General features: G+C 45.0%; 1 protein-coding gene across 3 annotated transcripts in view; it reads right to left on the bottom strand.

Moving 5' to 3' along the window:
- Lrig1 (leucine rich repeats and immunoglobulin like domains 1) overlaps positions 1-17,838 on the bottom strand; it is a 102,232-nt gene that overhangs the window by 35,456 nt on the left and 48,938 nt on the right. Inside the window, exon 1 of one of the 3 annotated variants that reach the window (XM_027428928.2) lies at positions 5,976-6,098. The exons of the other annotated variants lie outside the window; for them this stretch is intronic. Within the exon in view, the coding sequence (XP_027284729.1) occupies positions 5,976-6,016 (41 nt within the window). The 5' untranslated portion in view covers positions 6,017-6,098. Of the gene's footprint in view, positions 1-5,975; positions 6,099-17,838 lie in introns of those variants that run through there. 3 annotated transcript variants of the gene reach the window in all.

Below are 17,838 nucleotides of genomic sequence, written 5' to 3'. Positions count from 1 at the left end.
TCCTTTGCAACATTTCAATGCAAACAGGCAAGCCTGGCTCCCCTCTCAGGAACAAAGGACTGAGTCAGAGCTCTCAGCTCCACTTAGGAACCAGGCCTGCTTCAGCTGCAGAATGCCGTCCCCAGCTGCTGGAACAACCAAGCTGTCTTTGGGAGCCAGACTTCAAAGCAAATCCAAGACTGACCTCCAACCAGCTGGGGTAGATCCCCTTCTCACTTCCACAACAAGCTCATATCCTTGACCCATAAGAACCAAAAACCTCGAAACCCATTTCTTATTGGTGGCTGGCCCTCCCTTCTAGAACCTCTCCACCCTTCCTTAAGTATAGAGAAAAATGGCCAGCATTCAGATCACACAGGAAAGCCATCCCACCTCCTCCTGAAAGCAGAGGACCTGTAAAACCCAACTCAGGACAGCATACTGCTTCACAAAACTCTCTATTCTTTTTATTTGTTTGAGAGTCTCAGAGGCCAGGTCAGGAAACATTCTGTTCTTAATGAATATTCAAACAAGTCATTTTCCATCACTGTTAACCTCAGCGCTCACTTCCCTAGTAGGTCCACATTCATCTCTAAGTTCTTAACCATAGCTGATCAATTGCTGCATGTTACGCGGTTAGTCCTGGGCAAAACAATGAAACCAAACAGCAACCTGATCAGGTAACTATGACTACCATTTCTTCTTAGATGGTTCAAAGCAATGAACTCAGAGCTCTGCTGGAACTTAATTGACTGAGGTCACAGCTAAGATGCAAAAGGAGCTGAGAGGCAAACCCAGAAGAACTTGAGTTTTGGCTTGGCCCACTCAAGAGGTTCTCCCAGCAAGTTCTATTTCTTGATCAACCCTGATGGGTCTGTGTAAACTAGCCTTCACCAGGTGGCCCAGCCTACACCCTAACTGCACAAGGTTCTACACGAATAGCATGTGGTACAGGGCCTGTGGGACCAAGCCTCGGCAACCATGGCAGATGGAAGCAAAGGCCTCACAATGGAGAGAAAGAGTGGATCCCCAGAGACCACCTTCTCACAGCTGCCGTCAGAGGACTACATCCATCTCCTCATGGGGTGGGTGATGCTGCAAAAGGACACACTTAAGTTTACAGAAGGCAAGGACAGTGCAAGTCAGGGGACAGCACTGTGCTAGGAATAATGTCAATGGCCTCATCAAAGGAACACTCACAAAGCCAATGATTCTGCAGCCAGGAATTTCGGGGAGCGGGTGGTGGCAGCCTAGTCACATGGCACTTACTTCCAACTAGTGTCAGTTTACCCCCGGGGCTGCCCTCTGGGGTAAGGAAAACTTAATACAGCAGAAGTCTATTAAAGCAACACCTGTTAAAGGCTTCAAAAATAATATCAGTCTTCAAAGGAGGAGGGTAGGCATGATAAGCTCTCGCCACTTGGCTACATTTTCAGAGCTAATGTTAAATTAGACAGTAAAACAGACGGAGGCATGCGAAACCAACACTTAAGACTTTTATCATGAATGTTTGTTCCACTACACCCTGTGAAAGCCTGGCTCACCAGATCCCCTTAGTAGTGGGAAAGATCTTATGTCACGGATCACAGCCGGGAGGAAAGGGTGAGTGGATCAAAGGCACAGGGACATGTTAGGTTGAGTGGAAATTTCTGGTTCCTGAAATTATGCACCTATTGTCTTTAACAGCAAACTTATTCTATAATAGGCCAGGTGGTGAGTAACTTAAGTTTCGTGGGCCATCTGGTCTTTGTCACCACTACTCAAATTCTACTTCTATAGTGTTCAAGCAGCATAGACAATACACAATCAGCATGCTTCTGTTCCACTAAAACCTGACTTACAGAAACCATTGGTAGCCACACGATATTATTTGCCACCTTGGTAGCAGGGCAATCAGCTTTGGTTTTAGGAGAGGCTCTAAAGCTAGGTCTGCTACAGTTTTGAAACTGTGTGTCAATCTGGTTTATCAACCTGCAAGATTGGGCTAAACATCCCTCTGCAGAGACACCCTTCCTTTCTTCCTCTGCCCAGGTCACTATTAGACATCACCATTGCACTCTTTACTGCCTATGTCTTGTCTAGCTCTTCAGAAAGTAAAGTGAAACCTAAATTGCCAGCTTTGTATGTTCCTCAAAGATGACCCACGTTACATCTTGGAGCCAGTGGAAAGAGACAGGACAAAGAGGCTGCCATAGAGAATACAAAGCCACCCTGCAGCTTTCCTCTATAATTCTCCCAGCTATTCTGAAGCAGACTGAAGGTAGCCAACTCACCAGTCCTCACATCCAATCATGGATGACCTTTAGTCCATTCCTTGACTGTGGATGCTTAACAAGAAATACAAAATCTTCCATAATTTTAAACCACCGAGTTAGCAAAATCCAAATTACAGCACTTTGCTTGAACCTCTAAAGAAAACAGTTTTAAACAATCTAGACCTGACCAGGAAAAAACTGTAACATACCTAACATACCTCTGGCTCTCTCACCTCCAGCCCACCATCCCCACAGTGATCCTGGGAGACAGTTAATAAAACCCTCCACCAGGGCAGCTCTGACTACTTAGAGCACTTTGCACACCGAAGCCTTGCTCTGGAATTCTGATACTGTCAGGTAGCAAACAGCTCAGTGCTCACACACAGCAGGCATTCAAAGTCTGGTCAGAACAACTGAAGGCAGCCACCCATCCATAGGTGCTGTGGGAAACTACAGGGTAACTTAACACATCATACATGTAACTGGCACAATGTGAGACAACTGGAGACCCATCAGCACTGAGGGTAAAACTCAGTGCAGCACTGAGTGGCCCTCGTGCTACTTAGGGAGGTATTTGCACCAAAGCCATCATGCAGATGATGAGTTCAAAACAGGGTGCCCCTGGGCAGGTCACATGATACTAGCAGCTATTTATATTCGTAAACATTTTTACAATATAAAAGCCAAACTGAGACTTTTATGCATAAATTATACATGCAGAGGTCAGTGTATTTTTATATAAGGTATACATACAACCCACATGAGCATCACTCAGATCAAGACAGAAAACTGCCACTTCCCAATCTCTTAGCTGTTATTCTTCTCAAACCAAACCTAAAATTTCTTCCAACCATGAATAATTGTGCCTATTTTAATGCTTTATGTACACTAAATTATTCCACATAAACGCTTCTATATCTGTCTACTTTCACTCACATTTTGAGATCCATTCAGACTGTTCTTTTCTAGTCGCAGTGTGCTTGCATGCATGTCTTTGTGTGTGTGTGTGTGTGTGTGTGTGTGTGTGTGTGTGTGTGTGTGTGTGTGTGTGTGTGTGTGTGTGTGTGTTACAGAGTCTGGGTATGTAGCCCTGGCTGGTACTACTCTCACCTAAAGCTTGAGCCTCCATCTGCCCTCTTGGGATGCCATCTCAACTTCAGCATGTTATTTTTATTGAAGAAATACACAGAGATTTGTTTTCTCATTCCACGTTTTAAGCAGCACTGGGGTGCTTCCAGCTGAGACTATTGTGAAAATCATAACCATGAACATGAGTCTTCTGAACATGCTTGTTGGTGCAGATCTGTGTGCTCTCTGGTAGGCATGCAAGGGCTGGTCATCAGGGGTGCACATCTCCTGTCTCACACTGACACTGGTAGCTTTTGTTTAGACTAAACTCTCCAAGGTTGAAATGAAGAGGAATGGTTTGTTCTGAGTGCCCATTTCATGCCCTTTTATTCAGAAGTCACACCTTGCCCACCTTCCCCATGCCTGCATCTCTCAGTAAAATGTATTACAAGGGCCAGTGAGATGGCTCAGTGGATTAAGATACTAGCTGTCAAGCCTAACAACCTAAATTCAATCCCTAGGACCTACATGGTGGAAGTAACTACTAAACATTAGCTCCTGAATGATAATATCTATCTCTAAGTGTAAAAAATATATATATTAGGAATATAGCTCAAGGCCACACAATTTAATGATCTTGTTTAGCTGTTACTTAGATGAGGCCCTAATAAGCACAAAGTGATGACAGCGAGGGTAAGGTATAAATTGGCAAGAATAGTGTCAAGATAAAGGCCCATATGCATCCTGAATGTGCGGCCCAGGAGAGACTTAAACCAGGTGAGCACAGAAAACCTTGACAGGCCAACCTAGAGAAAAGGTCAACATGACAAGCAGAAATATTGATGCCCCACCTGCCTGGTTTATAACCATCTTCCTAAAGTGAAAAACAAAACCATCTGTCCCATTGTACAGACTGACAACCTGCTTGAAGACACTGGTGCCTTGTAAGACAGCCCAGCCCAGATGATCCAGTGGGCAGGAAGTGAGAATCGGCATAAGCAGATCTCTTGCTCACTGACTCTCTCCTTCCCTGCTGCTAGTGAATCACCCGTTCCCTGGGGAATTTTGGCAGATTCTCAGCCTGGCTGCAGATGACGTTCAGGATCTGTTTATTCAGGTGGAGATTGGATAAAAAACAAGAGCAGCCCAGTGGCAGGATAAACAGCCTCCACCAGGCAGGGTCAACTCTCCTAAGGCAGGGCTGGGCTGTGTCAACCAAGCTCCCAGCCGGCTCACTTCCTTCAGGATCACTGACCCCCTCCCCTTGGGGGTCTTCAACAGACAGTTTCCATTAACTATCTGAAAAAGAAATCTGATGCCTCAAGCCCATGAGAATGTATGTCTCAGGGACCCTGCTGCAGCAGGCCTACCATTGGCATACAAGTATTGAACTAGAAGCTCCAGGCTTGCAATGAAGGAACTTAGGGATAATCAAGCAGCAGCCAGCACTAAGTCTACAGTGACCTAGCCCAGGGAGAATTGGTTCATGAAGACACAGTCCAAACTGTCAGATTATTGCTGTTTCATAGAAAGATTCACAAAAAAAAAGTAACAAAGAAATGCCCTGAGGAAAATATACATTGCTGGGTGAAAAGGGCCCATATGAAAAGGCTTACTAATACACACATCTGAAGGAGAATACTCTGAGAAATTCTGAGAAAATAAAAACACTGAGACAGCAAGATACAGTAGTTGTCAAGAAGGAAGGAAGAAAGACAGGGAGGAAGGTGGGATAGGTAACATTAGAGTCTCCGGTAGTCATTGCACATTTTTCAAACCAAGAGAATTTCCAATACCAAGAGTGAAACCTAACATAGACTACACACTTTATTTAGGGATAATGTAGCAATGTTGGTTCATGAAGTATAAACAATGAACCACAGTAAGACAAGGGAATCAAACACTGGGGTAAGTGGGGTGGGGGAGGCACTACAGGAATGCTCTGTACTTTACAGTTATCCTCCAAACCTTCAACTGCTCTAAAAGTATATTAATTAAAAATAAAATCTCGCCGGGCGTCGGTGGCACACGCCTTTAATCCCAGCACTTGGGAGGCAGAGGCAGGTGGATCTCTGTGAGTTCGAGGCCAGCCTGGACTCCAGATCGAGTGTCAGGATAGGCTCCAAAACTACACAGGGAAACCCTGTCTTGAAAAATAAATAAATAAATAATAAATAAATAAATAAATAAATAAATAAATAAAATCTCAGCCAGGTGATTATAGGCTTGTGCCTATAATCCCAGCAACTCAGAAGACAATGCAGAAGACTGAGCTTGAAGCAGCCAAATACTGCAAAGTGAGACCCTGTCTCAAATCTCTGCCACCACCTAAAAAAGTCTCCTGGAGTATTTTGCAGTCCTGAGGTACAGCACATGTAAGGTACACACTGGCTGGGCGTTTTCACTTCTTTCCTTAATGCTAATGCTCAGTACCCAGAAAAACCCTTAGAATACACAAGTTTCTCTTGAGCAAACAAGTGAATTACAACTCTAGCTTAACCTCTTGACAATTACATAAAAGAAAAACAAAGGTAAAACCATAAAACTTAAATTTTTTTAACAAAGAAAAGGAATTAAAAGCAAAGCAGAGAATTTACTTTCTTTTCCAGATAAGGAACCTACAGACAATTTTAAAGAAAGCAGTGGGGAAAAGTAAGTTTCTGAGTTACTTACTCCTTTCCAGTATTCATTGAGCTCCAAACACTGAGATTCATGGATGAGTCCAAGTTAGCAAGGGTGAGACACTGATAGATCAAGAAAGGCTGGACAGTAAGCAGAGAGTCACCTGAGTGTCATCTGAACAATGCCTCTCCACTCCCTCAGGAGAGTTCCTATCAGATGCCACTGACCAGTGTGATCTAAAAGCTACATCTGCCTTCAACCCTCAGGACACACGCTGAGTCCCGCCCCCACCCCCCAACACTGATGGCCTGGACTTCCTTCCATACCTGCAGGAATGGAATTTGTCCTGGCATCTTGGCAGGGCAATATGGCACCAACTGGAATCAGGAGACAGAAATCAAGGCAAGACAGTCACTTCCATCAGAATTTCCATCTATACACAGACATCTTAAATGCTTAAACGATAAGCATCTTAAGTGCTTATTGTTCATGGTCAAGGCCACCATGGCCACCAGATGCTCTCTCAGCTTTATCTGCCCCCAAATTGTTTTCCTTGTTTCCAATCTGAGCCACCTGCACCTGCTACCGACAGACCCCAGCACACCCATGGTGCTCCTCTGCTCATCATTCCCTGCCACTAAACCTCAGCCCACATGTTCCTGCAATTTAGCAGAGCACCATACAGTCAAGCCTCTAGTCCTGGCTCAACCACACAGCCAGGGGTACTGTAAGGCTGGCCTGGCCTTTCCTGACTAACAGTAAACAAGCTTAAGGCCAGCCTCTTACACAGTCAAGGCCATGGTCCATGCCTGTAGGGAAGAAAACTACACAGAACAATGAGGATTCTCCCAGCCCCCGGGACCTGTGCAGCTGTCTCTAGACCACAAAATGGACAAAGCCAGACAGCACTCATGTTACTGCCCAGTCCTTTGCCCCAGCAGTGTACTAAATGTATTTTTCTTCCTCCTAGATGAGGGGAGGGAGGGAAGGAGAGAGGGAGGGAAGGAAGGAAGGAAAAAGCAGATGGCAGTTGCTAAAACAAGATAGGAAAGGGATCTAGTGAGGTCAGCAACAAACCCTAGCTGCTCTGAGCAAGGAGCTATAAGGAGTAAGTCTTTCTGCACTAGGGGGCTGTACCCAGCAAGGGTTCCCATGAAAGAGACCACTCACAAATGCTGGTTTTTGAGGCGAGCACTAAGGAGCCCAAAAACCAATGGGCCCTGTCACCAATGCTTGTGGTCCTTCTTCCTAGTGACCTCACCATCCAGGACCAGAACAGATGAAACCGAATGAAAAACAACATGGTGACCTCAATCCTCATTCCCTATGGAACACAGCCTCCCTAGTATGGGCCACACTTCATGTCAACCTTTGGTATCAGGGATACCCAGGAGGATGTCCATCCCATGTGGTAAGCCAAAAGGCAGGATACATGTTATCACTGTGCATGACTAGTATTCTAAAAGTCCTACACAGAGCAAAGTAGGGAGAAGCTCTCACCCAGAGCCTGACAGCAACCAAATCTTCACACTTACTATTGTACACAATATCAATGCACTTGCCAGTTATGTAAATAAGCTTATTTAAAAAAACAACATGAATTTAGATGCTGAGCTTTGGCACCTAATCTTTTTAAAAATTCTTTTCTTAGATTTTATTTATTTTCATGTATCTAACTGTTTTTCCTGAATATATGTATTGCAGTACCTGTGAAGCACAGAAGAGGACATCAGACCTCCTGGTACTGTAGTTACAGTTGTTAACTGTAATGTAGGTGCTGGAAATTGAACCTTGGTCCTCTGGAAGAACAGACACTTCTCTTAACCCTGAGCCATCCCTCCAGCCTCTTGGGACCCAATCTTTAACTGGAAATGCCTAGGTAAAGAATATGTATAGGGCATGGCATTCACTGCTTTACTGCCTGTGCACCAGGCACGGATGAAGATTTGGGTTGCTGAGGTCTGGAGCCCTGTACCGTAACAGTCTCACAGCATGTGAACCCACTCCAGGTGGTAGACACTTTAAAGGTTCATTCCAGCCAGAACCTGGATGAAATTCACTGGAGTTTGCCCACAACCAGGCTCACCTCCCATTTTGCCTTTACACAGGAAGCCAGCACATGAATCCCAGTCTCAGCGATGTGGAATGGCCTCATGATAGAGGTGGGTAGTAGTCAGACTCTTGAGGAAGAGATCATCACTGGACAGAACCCAGGACTCCCACCAGGGAGAAGCATCCTCTGTGCTGGGCCACCATGTAATCAGAACAGTGGTAGGGCCTGTCTATACAGATGTTGAGGAAGTAAGTGAAGCTAGGAGACACTGTCTGTCCCCCGCCCCACCCCAGTCTCCTAATGGTGACCCACACACCTGTAAGGAGCTTCCCAGGCCTTTAGCCTACAAGCTACAAACACATTGTTGCTCTAGGGCACCAGACCTCCTCTATAGACATTGAACATGACTGAGGTGGTCAGCTTCCCCATGTCTACATAGATCAGGGGTGGGGGTGCCTTTCATTTCCTAGGCAGAAAGTATGATGGCAAAGACACATTCTCCAAGGAGAAGCTTTCTACCCTCTGCTCCCAACCATGCCAGACAAAGTTTATCCATATCCTAACTCACCGTTATACCCTGGCTGGAAATCATCCAGCCAACAAGAGTGTAAGCCCAGGTGTTCTCAGACTCCTAGCTGTGCTGTCCTGTGAGCAGCACAGGCAGTTAGGTTACACAGTCAGTGGCTAAGAGAACAGAGAGGGATTGATGGGACCAGGATGTCCTGGAAATGTCTTCAGGGGCCACCAAAGGGCCGCCTGTCTTCACCTGCCACTTGAACATTCCCCTAGATCCACATGCCAGCTTTGAAACAGCCCTCAGTTCCAGGCTGAGGAGGAAGCTGTTTCAGCATTTGGCTGCAGCCTCTAAGACAAAGTCCTTTCCCTCCGGGGAGTCATACCATGATGTGCCTTTTTAAAAATAAAATCAGGCCTGTTTCCTGCCTCATCTGGAAGACTTTTGATCTGATCATATGATTTAGACTATCTCTTACCACGCAATTTCCCAAGCCTTTTAGCATACGAACTAAGTGCACTTGGAAAACTAGGATTAAGAGTTGGGCTTTAATGGTATCCTCCTTTTCCATCCCATAGATGACAAGACTGCCACAGCATCAAAGTGGCACCATAGTCAGCACCACTGTTCCCCAAACCACCAGTCCCCCATCCAGTTTGCTCCTCATTCCCACAAGAGCAAGCACTTGCTGTTTCTTCCTTGGAAACACAAACTTTTAAAGCATGTCATTGTGGATGTAAAAGCAAAAGGCAAACCTGAAAAAACATACAGCAGAAAATCTTTTAGCTTAGAGCTAGGCAAATTCTTAGACTTGAGCCTAAAAAGCACACTCCATAAGGTAAGAAACTAATGCACTGGACTAAACTATCCCCAAGTTTAAGGTATTTATAATGTGAACAAGTTTGTTAAATAAAACACCAGATTAGGTGAATATGTTTTCAAAGCACACATCCAAAAACAAAACAGTATCTAGAATCTTATAGAACACAAATACCAAGAAGTAAAACAAAATAATTAGTTTGAAAACTTGACAATAAGTAAGACAATATTTCAGTAAAAAGGCTCACAGATAAGCTGGTCACTAGGACACACACCTATGAGGAATGAGGCCTCAAAGCCAGCCTGGGCTGCACAGCCAGATCCTGTATCAAAAACAGCAAAAATGAAATAACCCACAGGCAGCAAATAAGGCAGAAGAAAATGTTGAACATCAATGACCACCACCAGAAAAATGTAAATTTAAATCACAATAAAATATACCAACATATCTAAGTACTTATCAGAATGGCCAAAGAACTAAAAAATGGAAATATGCCACCAAATACTAACCAAAAAAAAAGATAGGGTTATTCATATATTGCTAACAGAAATATAAATTAGTACAGCCATTCTGGAAGAGTCCAGCAGTTTCTTAAAAATCAAAATATGGGCAGACTGACCTGGAACTAGAGCCCTCACCCAGTGGCTGATGGAAACAGAGACAGACATCCACAGATATACAATGAGCCGAAATCGGGAATTTAGTTGAAGAGAGGGAGGAATGAAGAACGAAGGGGTCTGTACTAGGATGGAGAAACCCACAGGAACTGTTGGCCTGAACAAGGGAGAGCACATCGACCCCAGATGCTGTCCAGGAGGCCTGTACAAGACTGATCCAGACCCCAGAACATGGATGTCAATAAGGAGGCCTCTGCACTCCAGGGAGCCTCTGGTAGTGGATTAGTATTTTTCCCTGGTGCAAGAAGGGACTTTGAGAGCCCATCCCATATGAAGGGTTACACTCTGGCCCTGGACACATGGGGAAGGGCCCAGGATCAGCATAGGAAGACTTGGTGGACTTTGCTGAGCTCCCGTTGAGGGCCCTACCCTGCCTGGGGAGTAGTGGGTGGATGGGGTTGGGGGGGTGGGCTGGGGGTGGGGGAGAAAGTTTGGGGGTGAGGGGAGGGAGAGGGAGAAGGGACTTGAAATAAGCTTGTTCCCTAACTAGAACTAATAAAATAAAATAAAATTTAAAAAAAAATCAAAATATGAAATGCCATGCAACTTTTCCACTGCACTTTGAGGCATTTACCCGAGAGAAATGAAGATTTATATTCACACAAAAATCTGTACATGAATGGTCACAGCAACTTTATTCAAAACAATCAAGAATTGGAAAAACCACAGGAGCCCCTCAATGGGTGAAAAGTTAGACAAAGTATGATACAGCCACACCATGGAATACAGCCTGCTAACAGAATGAAACAAAGTACCAGCACACAACTAAACCAACCTCCAGAGAATTACACTCAACAGAAATGACCAGTCCCAGCAGAGTGTGCTATACTGCTCCATTTCTGCAACACTTTCAATGAAAAAAAGAAAAAGTATAAATTTGGAGAGGAATGGCAATCCAGTGTGGAGCAGGAAGGACGTGGGTGTGACAATATAGGAGGGACTTTAGTGTGTATGGGTATGTTCTGGGTCTTGCCTGTATCAATATCAATATCCTGGGTGTAAAGTTTTACAAGACTGAGCCACTGAGGAAACTGAACGAAAGATATTCAGGGAATTTCTATTTCTCACAGCCACTTGTCAATCAACAATTACCCCAAAGTAAAAAGTATAACAAAACCAAAAATGCCAGAAGTCGCAGCTGACAGAAGGCCTGGTAGAGTGAGAGCGCTATACTCCACAGCTCCCAAAAAAAGAATATACCAGAAAGCCAAGAATGAACACAGCAGGCCGTGCATGCACAGACACATACATACATACATACATACATACATACATACATACATACATACACACACACACACACACACACACACACACACACACACACACACACACCTACCTGCGAACTCCAAGTTTTTAAGAGATCATCCAGAAGGAATATCTGCAAATGAGATCAACTTTGGGGCAGACAGACTATCTGACACCAGGACACCTATTTGGGATAAAGGAAACCAATACCCCAAAGCACACAGCATCAAGGTAAGAGCCATGTCACCCTGACCCTGGAGCTACATGTGACAGTATGAAGCAAGGAGATCCAATTTACCTCCATCACAGAGTCATATGGTTCAAAAGTACTTCCCAGCAGCCCTCCCCAGGACAGTATCTTTTCATCTTCCCTAGGCTATGTACCAACACAGCTGAGCAGACACTGGTAGCATTAGAGAGAACAGGCCCTGGATGCTACGGTGCTGCAGCCTCCCCACACTCACTTTCAGCACCCAGTTAAGTTGGGAAGAGAAACCACAAATTGGCACCTTTGCCTCAGCTGTTTGGGTTTGAAATGCATCCAGGAAGTGAGGAAATGGCATAGGAATCTGCCCTAGAGTGATGTCTTCAAGGGCATGTCCCATTATGGGCAATTCTGCTGGCATTACCACAAAAGAGGCTGGGGCTCTGCAGAGGCCTGGCAGCAAGATAGTTTCCCTGCATGTGTCTACCTCTTAGGAGGTAGACAGCCATAACCTCTCAGAACAAACAGCTCTGGGAGAGGATGGGGAGGACCAGCCTGAACTGCAGGCACAGGAAGCCTTTCCCTCTAACTCTTAATGAGATTGACACCACCAGCTGCTCCAGTGAGCTCACCTGAGACCAACACGATGCTTGTAAAGCAAATCCATGTACAAATAAGCTGGACGTTACCTGGGCAGAAGCATCTTGCCCCACACTCTGAGATGCCCCACACCCAACATATATGTCAGCTCTGAACTTGACGAAGTCCTCTTAGGCTCCCAGACCACATCATTCCAGAACAAAGTGGACAACCAGCTTTAGCGGCAGGGGGTGGGGGTGGAGGGATCAGGACCCATCTGTCACTCTGCAACCTCTGGGATGACACTCGCAGTCTCTGTACCTTTGGCATGTCACAGACTACAGAACTGTACCTCGGAGGCACACAGGACAATGCCTACATACACCAAATCTGCGTTCACTGTTTCATATCTAAAAGGGTGGAAGGATAAGATAACATCTGTTCATTTTGTAACCACAAAAATATCCATTTCATATGCCTGTCAATATAATGATTAACTAGCCCATCTTTAAAACTGTGAACCATTGCACAAATGGGTTGAATCAGTTATTTCCCATATACTGCCCAACAATGACAGGCCTTATGAAAGAAAGGCCTGGCATACACACAAACACATTTCTTCCACTTGGGCCAGAACAGCTGAAAATGGCTCCCAGGTGTGAGCAGACACAATAGACCCTGCCTTCTTTGCAAGGTCATCCTGCAGGTCAAAGTCAAGCCAGCCATTTTCGGATTAGGTGCATGTGCACAAGAGGCTTCCCCAAGTGCTAACTGGATTACAGAAGCCACCTGCAGGAAGTGAGGAGGGGAGGAGGGGAGAAGGAAATGGCCCAGTTGGAATGAGTCTGTTGATATGGGCAGGAGCCAGCCCCTTTCACACGGGAGGTTGTGCAACCAGAGCAGCTCTGCTTCCAAGCTGCATTTCACAGAGCCCTGGAGGGTGTTCAGAGCCCACTGCTGGAAGGAGTGGCTCCTCCCTCCAAGTCTTTCCTGGTTTCTCAAGCATCAGGAGCAGCCTGTATTCCCACTGGATCCTGTGCTATATTGAGAGAGAGTGAGAGAGAGAGAGGAAGGGAGGGAGGGAGGGAGGGAGGGAGGGAGGGAGGGAGGGAGGGAGGGAGGAGACCACCACCCAGACATCTAACAAAAGCCAACACTCAGCAGTACAACTTCAGCTGCTGAGTTCCCAAAAAGGCAGGAACCTCCATGACCAAGTTGGTATTCCACAAGTGCTCCCCTGCCTGGGCTCCCCCAGCTCTGCAGCTGGTGTTCCTTCACTTTCTCAGCAAATAACTTGCAGATGTACCTCTCATCTCCCTGGCTTACCACTCCCACTCTCAAAGAGCAAGGAGGGGAGAAAGAAGGAAAAGGACCAGTCATGACGGTGTGATTTGGCAGGCTCTCTAGGAGGCCACATCGGCTCCTTTCCCAGAGAAAAGCTCACTGCAACTGAGGGCAAAAGGACATCTGTGCTGCAGAATCCCCAGGAAACTGCTGGGGCACAGGCTACTCTCTTTGTAAAGTGGGATTTTCTATCCTGAGGCTCAGTGGTGGTACCCAGCATCCGATGAGTCTGCAGTTCTGAGACCACAGGTCCTTTTTGGCCTTTCAGCAGAAATTTGCTGGCTTGCCGAACAGCCTGTCTGATAACCAAAAAAAAAAAAAAAAAAAAAAAAAAGAAGACGACAAAAAGGCACATGACCCTAAATAGAGCTAGTCATGTCTGTTAGTCCAGCTAGTACCCCCGAATGGTACAGGGTCTCACTGTGCTGGCTGAACAGTGGTAAATTATACCCACTTCAAGGAGGAGGGAAAACGGAAGTCTAATATTAGAGACGTGGATCAGAGTCCACAGGGTACCCACTGAGATTTCCAAATTCCTGAGTCCTAGAACAAAGGATTACAACAGAAACACATGGACAGTAATAGAAACAGGAACAGTGTATTAAGGAAGAGAAAGGCATTCCCAAGAATGGGAATGGAACAGACAGCTGGGAAAGGACTGAGACTTTTGTCAAAGCATCCTGCCCTAAGCCTGGTGACCTTTTGCAGGTCATTTCCATCACACCCACCTTCTCTTGAAGACTTTGTAGGCTTTTGCTTGAACTTTTGTTTCTGCCAACTGACTTCTTCACTATGCCATACTTTCTACTGCCGTAACCTCGGGTAAATTGTCACTTTATCTGAGAGTCTTTTGTGTCACCCATCCATCAGCAACAGGAAGGGACCTAAGACAGTGCTCAGCCCTTGTACGGTGATTATCTGTCCATCCTTCTGTGCAGCCAGATGGAGTTCCTTAAGAGAAGATGATCTAGACCCGTTATTACTGAGTTTCTCCTGGGCCCCTCCTAGGAGCCTCACAGCAGGCATGGCAGCCTTAATGTACAACCCTGAAGTCCATCACAAACCAGCCTGTGCCCTACTGCTTTTCTTTTGTTAAAACCTGAAAACTGCAAGGAGAAAGACCAAATCCATGAATGACTAATTAAAGCAAGATTTATTTTAGAGGTGCACCTGGGACTGGCCAGCTGGCTGTCTCACCCTAAGTCTGGACTTTTAGAGAGCAACCCTGGATGTGAGAAAGACAAGTTTTTTATAGCTTGGGGGTCGGGGGTTTACAAATGGGGGATTTGGTGGGCAAAATAGGCAGGGTCATATGCATAGCAAGTTAGTTATAACAACCTCCTAAAACAAAGACATGACTGCAAGGTGGCTGTAACAACAGATAGTCCTAACAACCCTTTTGAAACAAAGGTAGGGTTGCAGGATGGGAAAGCAGTCAGAAATTGAAGGGTTGTGCACAATGCAAGGCTGGGAATAGACAAGAGAGGGACCTACTGGAGCAAGAAGAGAATTGCACACTTCTCCAACACCACTTTTTAACTTCCACATGAAACAACGAAGTGCTCTTCAAGACTTAGGTAAGGACAAGCATCTAGCAGATACTACTAACTGATAATCAGCAGTAAGGTAAGTGGTATTAAAACTAACTCTTGCCCTGGGGGGCAAGCTACAACAGTCACCAGTGTGCTAATGTTCAGGTGGCAGTGTGTCTCCTGCCAGGTTGGGCTGTGCAAGAGCACTCCTTGTCTCCTTCCCTCCCTAGTAACATGAAAAGACACCTGGAGAGCCCCAAGTAGGTCACCAATAAAAAAAAAAAAAAAAAAGGCTCAGCAGCAACAAACTGGTAACAGCCATGAGACTCAAGCATGCTCAGTCTATCCATGGCACTTATGCTTATTGTCTCCTGCCACTCAACTTTGAGTAATGACTGCTTGGAGCCCAATATTCCTGGCAGGTACCTGTCACCACATAGGTGATATCAAGTCCAATGGGCTTGGGAAGGATACATGAACCCTAGGGCTTCTCTCCCACATCTCATATAAACCCAGACAGTGGTGCTCCATGGCAGGACAGCAGCATCTGGGATGGCATAAAATAACTGTCTTATCCCATACAGAACTGTTGAATCAGAACAGGACGGCCAGCTTTCAACACACTTGATCATCTTTCTTCTCTCGATGACTGGCAGATGGTATACCAACAAGAAGAGCAGCTACAGCCACCTCAACTTGCATACCCCCACAATGTTCAATTTCTACAACAGTAAAAATGAGCCCACCATCTGACAATAACCGTCAGCTTTTAAATATGACCATTATTTCATCCTTCCTGGGATAAACACCGTGTGCTAAAAAAGGTTTTTGTTTTGTTTTACATTTTTACATCAACTCTTTAATATGTCTTCTAGTACTGGCCTTTCAGGGGATATACTCACAGCAAGTTTGAAAGATAGCTAAGGAAAAACAAAAGCAAGAGCCTCGCCTACTCTTGCCTCTCGGCTGAGGGGTAAACACTCCTGTCCCAAAGCACACACACCACTTCAATATTAGCATCGGCGTTCTACATCCAACAAAGTTACACCTGTGACCTTGAACTACAATCTGTCTCTAAAAACATAATACACAGCAAAAAAAAAAAAAATGGAAGGAAGGAAGGAAGGAAGGAAGGAAGGAAGGAAGGAAGGAAGGAAGGAAGGAAGGAAGGAAGGAAGGGAAAGATATCAGCAACCAATTACCACTACCACACAGTATACATTTGCCTGTATTTCAAGCCTAATTTCTGATGGTCTGAGCTCAGGTCCTGAAGCCAGGAATCATTTCCAAAGTTGCATGAAATTCCTGTATCCCTGGTTTTTGGTACGTGCTTATGGAGGGTAGGGAAGTAGAGTATTTGCGGATCACAGCTCTCTCCCCTTTAAGATTTGCTTTTCAGTTCCACTTTCATTATTAACTAATTTCTGCACTGGCTGCTCTTCCAGAGGATCTGGATTTGATTCCAGTACCTCCATGGCAGCTCACAACCACCTGTAACTCCAGTTCCAAGTGAAGTAGTGCCATCTTCTGGCTTCTGTGGGCACCAGGCACGCACACAGTGCAGGACATAAAAACCATACAAGTGAACTAAAATAATAATTAAAAAAAAGTGTAAGAGAAGTATTTCTAAGCAACAACGTAATTTTAAATAGCAGAATTACAAAGTCAGAAACAATTGTGTGTAACTAACTGCTGCTCAGGTGCCCTGCCTGTCTAGGGCACAGGTTGAGAAGAGCAAAGGGCTTGGCATAGTGACAAATAAGGTGTGAGATGTTCCACACCTGGAGAGTAAGGCAGCCCCCCACCCCCAAGCATCACATGGAAGTATGCTGCAGCTGCCAGAAGACACGGAGTCAAAGCCCACTTCACTCAGCAATGCTCCCTGGTCTGAAAGACGGACCACCCTCACTGTTCAGTGGTCCAAGTACAGCAATGCTGGAGGAAAAGCACAAACCTTCCACAACAGAAATAATGTGGATTTGTCAGACAACACTACTATTGCCATGAGAATCAAAAGGCGAGTTTCCTGAACTTTCAAAACAATTTTTCTTTTTATATCTTGAACGTAAAAATCTGCTGGCAGATTCTGTTCCTTTTTAATTAAAGTCTGTTTCTTTTTCTGAGATCCATTTTTATGAAATGAGCTCCCTCACTCCAACCCAATCCTATTAAAAAGCTTTCCTTGGGTTTTCATGCCTTCTGTTATTAAGGACAAATGGTTTCAGCATTATCCTTAATAACACTAATGCAAAGCAACCTGTTCTTTGACAAATACTTTAACTGAATCAGATCCCTCTGATCAGAAAGCATTAACCAATAGAAGTTGTGCTAGATGATACCAGCTCCGGAAACTCTTAAACTCTTTTTTTTTTTTTTTTTTTTTTTGATGCCCCGATAGTAAACAAAAGCACAAAACTGAACCTTTTCCATGAGGCCTTCCCAACGGTGACACCTAGAGAGAAGGAACTGTGATCTGAAAAGGAGTCCTGAGTAAGATAGGGACACTTTAAGGCTGGTATCCAGAATGGCAGGTGTCTGCACTGAAAATCACAAACTTTCTACTTAAGGTCTCAAGTAACAACAGCAGTTCAAGCAGAGGGGGTAAATGTTTTTTTTTTTTTTTGTGTGTGATATTGCCTTCTCAAATTCTATGTAACAGAAGGAAGAAAGTAAGAGTGAGCAGATACTTTTTACCGTGTTTCAATTCCCACATTCAACAAGAGAAAAGAAAAAGCAATCTGTCTCAGGGCCACACCTGTGTCAATGACAATGAGAGACATGCATACATCTGGCCCCTGCTTTCCCTTGACATGTTTATTGAGAAATTTACCCCAAGAATGCTGCCCAAGCTTCCGTAACTCACATGGCCCCAGCAGAAATATATTCTATTCCACGGATCTTCCATCTATTCAAAAGAGGTAGACATAATGGTACTACTCCCA

Source organism: Cricetulus griseus, chromosome 8 (assembly GCF_003668045.3).
Source record: "Cricetulus griseus strain 17A/GY chromosome 8, alternate assembly CriGri-PICRH-1.0, whole genome shotgun sequence".
NCBI lineage: Eukaryota > Metazoa > Chordata > Mammalia > Rodentia > Cricetidae > Cricetulus > Cricetulus griseus.
Note: the sequence above shows the minus strand (reverse complement) of the source record. Positions and strands in the feature narration are given on the sequence as shown.